Here is a 5388-nt window from a genome sequence, read left to right as displayed (position 1 = left end):
TGGGTGCCGGCGGGGCCCGCGCGCGGGGGGCGCCCGCACCGCCCTAGCCCGGCGGCGCGGGGGGCGGCGGCAGCCAGAGCCCCATGGCGCGGGCCCGGGAGCGGCGGGCGGGGGCCGGGCGCGGTGGGCGGCTCCTCCGCGGCCCCCTCCCGAGCCCTGGGCGCAGGCAGCGCAGCGCAGCGCAGCGGCGGCGGCGGCCGGAGGAGCCGGGCGGGCGGGCGGCCGGTGGTGGCGGCAGCGGGCGGCGGGGACGGCGGGGACGGCGGGGGGCCGGGCCCGGGCTGGCGGGCGGGCGGCTCATGTGACCCAGACACGCGCTCCCCACCGGGCCGCGGGGCGGGGGCGGGGTGGGGGAGGGGGGGCGAGGCCGCCGGCGGGGCCCGCCCCCTCTACACACACCCCACCTCCTGCCGCAGCAGGGGAAAGGGGACGCACCGCCCAGGGGGCCGGGCTCCCGGGTTGCCGCCGCCAGAACCCGGAGGGCGGGGCTCGGGCCGGGGGCTCTGGGCCTGTAGGAGCGAGCCACACAAGAGCTCTGAGAATCACTTTATTGCACGCATTTGGGGGAGTGGGGTGTCCCAGAAGGGAGCACACCGCAGGCCCCATCCGAGGTGAGCTCTCCAAGGTGAGCCGCTCAGGGGCTGGGGCCGGGGGGCACGATCCCGGGGCCTTGAGGAGGTCCCGGTGGTGGCTGCAGCTGCTGCCCCTGCCGTTGCTCCTCCTGGGGCCTGGCTCTGTTGGCCCTGCAGGGGAGAGCACCTGGTGGTGGGACTGGGATCCTGGAGGGTGGTGCCAGGACAGTGAGGAGAGGGCAGGAAAGAGCTGGGACAGACCTGGCCCGGGCCCGAGTGTCATTGTAGATGGCTGTGATGATCCGATCCTTTTCATCCATGAAGCTTCGATGCATCTGCTCCAGCTTCCTGCAAGGGGGTTACAACTGACTCTGGGAATCCCCAATCGCCGCTGTCCCCCAAGTCCCACCCCCCTCCACCCCACTTGAGGGTCTCACAGCTTTACACTTGTGGGGACCTCGGCTAACTGCCTGCTAGGTGAGGAAGGGGGCACAGAGTAGCTGGGACTTGTCCGGGGCCTAATGGCGACCCAGGTCCCTGGCTGTCCTGAAGGTGGTGACAGCAGCTCTGTCATGGAGGTCCTTGAAGGCGACTAGAAAGGTTTGTTCATCTAACTCCATCACTGAACTAGGCACACTGCTAGCAGTGTGCACCAGCCTTTAGGTGTCTGTGCTATCAAACCTCAGTGGCAATGGCACGCATGAGAGGCTGGCTGGCAGGAAAACGGCAACTGCCAAACAAATGAAGACAGTTGCTGGTAAAGCCCAGTTCAATGCATTTCCTTCCTGTGCAGGATTTCGGTTGGCTCCAGCACTCTCTGGCAACCAGCACCAAAGATTTAAATTCAAATTATAAAAAACTGAAAATGACATTAGCCCTTAGTGCAGAGCTGCCTTTGCTAAACAAGAAGAGGCTCTGGAGGAGACCTATTTCATGCAGTTCTCAGCTTGAGAGACACACGGGTGCAGGCCACGGGGTGGTATGGATGGCTGGCTGACACTGGGCTTCACCCACCCGCCTGCCCTCTGCCCATCACCCTAGGGGCATGCGCACCTGAAGGCAACATAGTGCAGGCCCATGCCTGCCAGCATGATCAGGAGGCAGTACCCCAGCATCCGCCGGTTGTGCTTGTGCTGCTGCTGCCTTGACTCTGGTCCCTGAGGCCACACTTCATGAAACTGGGCCCAGTATTTTGCATTGGGGGGTGCCCAGGAGCTGCTGGGAGGTAGAAGAAGGGACAGTGTGAAGATGGGGCTCCCCAGGAGACTTGGGGGTGGCAAGCTGGGGGCAGGACTACTGTACCTGTGTGCCTGATGAGCAGACCTGGGATGGGCTGTGGTTCCCGGACACTCTGGGGAAGCTGCCGAGCGCAGCTGGTGGTCATAGCTGCGGCGGCTCTGCTCACGGCTCAGCACTTGGTACGCTTCACTCAGCTCCACAAAGCGGCTGTGCAGGGCTGGGTTCCTGGGGTCCCGGTCAGGGTGCAGCTGGGGTGGGGCAGGACTCCCCTCATCTCCCTTCCCATGACCTATCCTGGTAATATCCACCCACAAGGGCTCATATCATACCCAGAGGCCCTCCCTGGGCAGTGACCCTCACTCTCAGGCCTGCACATCCCTCTAGAAGACCAGAGAGTCAGGAAGCACAAACTCCTGCCCCCTCCCCTTGTTCAAGCCCTCCCCACCTGCTGCCTGGCTCTCATTGTATGCCCTGGTCCCAGCTTTCTCAAGAGCAGGCAGCTCAAGAGAACCAAGCCCAGCGCATCAGACAGGACTCCTGGCTCCTGCCCCACAGCCTTTCCTTCTACCCGGCCAGATCTCTCCCCTCGGGGCAGCTCCCCCTCCCTATGAATGCTGAGGGAATGTGCACCAGCCAGAGTGAGCCTCTCAGCTCCATTCCTGAGAATTTGGAGCGTACCCCATCCGGCTCAGACTTCCCTTCCCCCTCTCCACTTAAGACCACTGGTACCTCTTTGGACTTGGAGAAGAAAGCTCGTTTAACTTCTTCAGCGCTGGCACCAGGGTGCACCCCCAACAGTTCATAGTAGTTACTGGGGCCAGACCTGTGGAGAGAGGCCCAAACCTGCAGGGGCTAAGGAAAACACAGAGGATACCCCTTCCCTGCCCATCCCAGCCCCCCTGGACCACACCCTTCAACTCAGCATCCAGATGCTGAGGGGGCTGAGGCAGGTGCCAAGGGAGATCTCTCTAAATCATCCCTCCCTTTTTGAGTATTCCAGGTAAGGGGCAGATCAGATTGTCTCAAAGTGTAGTTTTCAGACCCCTTGCATCAGAAACGCCTGAAAAGCATGTTTTAAAAAATAGATTCTTGAGGCCCACCTCATTCCTGCAAATCAGAATCTCCAGAGCAGCGCCCAGGAATCTGCAGTTTTGTAAGCTCCCCACACCCCGCCTCGGTTATGCACAGCGATGCTTGACAACCACCTGAGTTGTGGAAAGTGCATTGGGTTTGGTTGGGCTCAAATTCCAGATGTGCCACTTAACTCTCTGTTTGACCTTGGGGGGTCATCCTTTAATCTCTGATCCTGAGCCCTCAGCAGTGAAGGTGAGGGTAATCTGACAAGCCTGTAAGGCGCCTGACGCAGAGTAAGAGATCTCGACTATCCCAGCAGCTAGACTATCCCGGCACCTAGCGCAGGGCCTAGAATTGGGCAGGCCAGCCACAAAAACCTACTGAACGACCGGGCCCGGCCCCGGGCGCCCGACTCACCGCTGCCGGGCGGCCGCTGCGAAGAACCGAGTGGGAGGGTTGTGGGGCCACAGCCGGCGCAGGCGCAGGGGCAGCATGAAGGCAGGCGGGCAGCTGGTGAAAGGTCACAAAGAACAGTGGGATGGGAGCAGTCTTCAACCACTGCAGCGGGGATGAGGGGTGGGGGTTGGGGCAGAGGGAAGGGGCCTGGCCCCGTTGAGATGCAGAGGAAAACTGAAGCAGGCCCGGGGGACTCAGGGGCGGGTGGAACCTCCCTGCTGAAGACCAGACCCCAGTGTCCTGGCCCTGTCCCCGCCTCTGACCCGGGCGTCCAGGGCCCCTCTCCACACTTGTCTCGGTGTCTGTACAACCAGCCCCGGACGCCGAGACCCCCTTCCCACCCTGGGAGCTCGGGGGGCGGGTGCAGGAAGAGCCACACCAAGCCCCGCCCCCGCTTCACTCACAGACCCCCTCGGCGGCCGCAGTTTCCAGCTCCTATTCAGGCCCCGCCTCCACACTCTCATTGGCTTAGGCACCCAGACCACGCCCACAGGCCTGAGGGTGCGGAGCAGCGGCGAAGCCCCGCCCCCGCACATCCATTGGCCTTTGACGCCTTGGACCCACCCATCGAGACAGCAGCCCGGGGACTTGCAGAAAGGCGCCAGCGCCCACCCGGGGAGGCTGCGGCATGGGGCCTGACCCTCAGTGAGGCTTTCGGCTCAGCCCCCGTTGCTCTGTTCCCTCGGACATGGCTGTTACTCCGCTCAGCAGCGAGACGCGTTTCACAAAGCAGTTTCCACCCCGTAATCGGCCTGGAACTTCACCGGAGCCTGGCAAGGGGGCACAGCTTGCAGAGGGGAAAACTGAGGCTGGGCCTTTTTTTCCCCCAAGTCACTTGTCCTGTCTCTCTCACCCACCCCGGCCCCTCTCTGTCTCACGGAAACAGCAGACGCCAACGGAATCCAAGAATAAAGTCCTTTATTGTCTTCCGAGCTGTGGTGATAGGGCTGGGGACTCTAGGGTGACTTAGGTGGAACTTTCCTGGACTTCGTTGTAGAGGAAGATGGCGCCTTTGGCTGAGGGGCAGAGGTCGGCCCACATTTCAGTCTCCTGCAACCTCCTCACACTCTGTGGGGGGACAGTGAGACCCAAACATTCCGACCTCGGGTTTATTGCAGCAGCTGTGCCCAGTTCCTGAGCCTCAGAGCCCTCTAGGGAGACATGTTAGGGGGCTGAACAGGTCCCTGGCCCTCTCCCTTGGGCTGAGGGCATCCCCAATGAGGCCTTGTGCCTCTGGAAGGAAGCTCTGAGAGATTTGGGAGGCCCCTCTGACCCAGGCCCAGGGGACAGACATGCATCACCAGGCCTCTGCAAGCCCCAACCCAGCTCCTTGTCCAAATGACACACTTTGCCACTTCAAACCTGTGTCTCCACAAAGATGATTCCTGTGGATTCGTGGGCCTCAGGTCCCCCACTCGTGTAATGCTTCCTCACCTGCTCAGAAGTCAGGCTGCACCTGGACAAGGACGTGAGAGTGGCCTGGTGAGTGCTTAGACCCTGGAAGGTCCCTGTGGAGTCCCAGCTGCCTCAGCCATGCCGCTCAACCACCCACCTACTCCAGGACCCAGGACCCTGTCTCCCAGAGCTCACTCACTGGACGTAGAACTCAGCACTGGCACGGCCGGCACTGGTCTCATTGCAGGCAATGCCCAACAGCAGCGGCTGGCTCAGGGTGAGCAGCGGCAGGTTCACCTGGGGCCAGGGGTACCACCTGTCAGTGCCCACTGCTCACATCCCTGCCCCTCTCAATGAAGAACAGCATGTTACCCTGGTAGAGCGTTTTACAGTGTAATTCAAGTGCCCAGAATCACAGAATGTCAGATCTTGGGCATGTTCATTTCACATGGGAAAACCACAATGGGAGAGATTGAACAGTTAGCCCAGGGTCACCCTAGGGAAGTCAATTTAGTAACTGGGGGCTTCCCTGTTAGCACAGTGGTTAAGAATCAGCCTGCCGGGGCTTCCCTGGTGGCGCAGTGGTTGCGCGTCCGCCTGCCGATGCAGGGGAACCGGGTTCGCGCCCCGGTCTGGGAGGATCCCACATGCC

At 61.8% G+C, this 5388-nt stretch overlaps 2 protein-coding genes across 11 annotated transcripts; both read right to left on the bottom strand.

Moving 5' to 3' along the window:
• Positions 1 to 299: 299 nt before the first annotated feature.
• DNAJC4 (DnaJ heat shock protein family (Hsp40) member C4) lies at positions 300 to 4155 on the bottom strand. Of its 10 annotated transcripts, none has more exons than XM_028484554.2 (7): positions 3750 to 4155; positions 3303 to 3395; positions 2541 to 2663; positions 1875 to 2105; positions 1626 to 1787; positions 834 to 920; positions 300 to 743 (listed from the first exon to the last, which is right to left on the bottom strand). In XM_028484554.2, exons 1-7 carry the CDS (start codon positions 3875 to 3877, stop codon positions 635 to 637), a joined length of 933 nt encoding a protein of 310 aa, XP_028340355.1. In that variant the 5' UTR covers positions 3878 to 4155; the 3' UTR covers positions 300 to 634. The 10 variants fall into 10 exon arrangements, with proteins under 10 accessions (XP_028340355.1, XP_028340358.1, XP_028340354.1 ...); XM_028484557.2 differs by having other exon boundaries at positions 1626 to 1790; positions 1875 to 2036; XM_028484553.2 differs by having other exon boundaries at positions 301 to 743; positions 1626 to 1790.
• Positions 4156 to 4242: 87 nt separating this feature from the next.
• On the bottom strand, positions 4243 to 5068 carry LOC102973422 (uridine diphosphate glucose pyrophosphatase NUDT22; the record flags this gene model as incomplete). The annotated part of the gene is made up of 3 exons (XM_028484543.1): positions 4243 to 4409; positions 4704 to 4797; positions 4936 to 5068. Coding segments are annotated over 3 exons (329 nt in total), but the record flags the coding sequence as incomplete, so codon positions are not given.
• Positions 5069 to 5388: the final 320 nt, after the last annotated feature.

This window comes from Physeter macrocephalus, unplaced genomic scaffold, assembly GCF_002837175.3.
Source record: "Physeter macrocephalus isolate SW-GA unplaced genomic scaffold, ASM283717v5 random_197, whole genome shotgun sequence".
Taxonomy (NCBI): domain Eukaryota; kingdom Metazoa; phylum Chordata; class Mammalia; order Artiodactyla; family Physeteridae; genus Physeter; species Physeter macrocephalus.
This window is presented reverse-complemented; position numbering and strand designations above follow the sequence as displayed.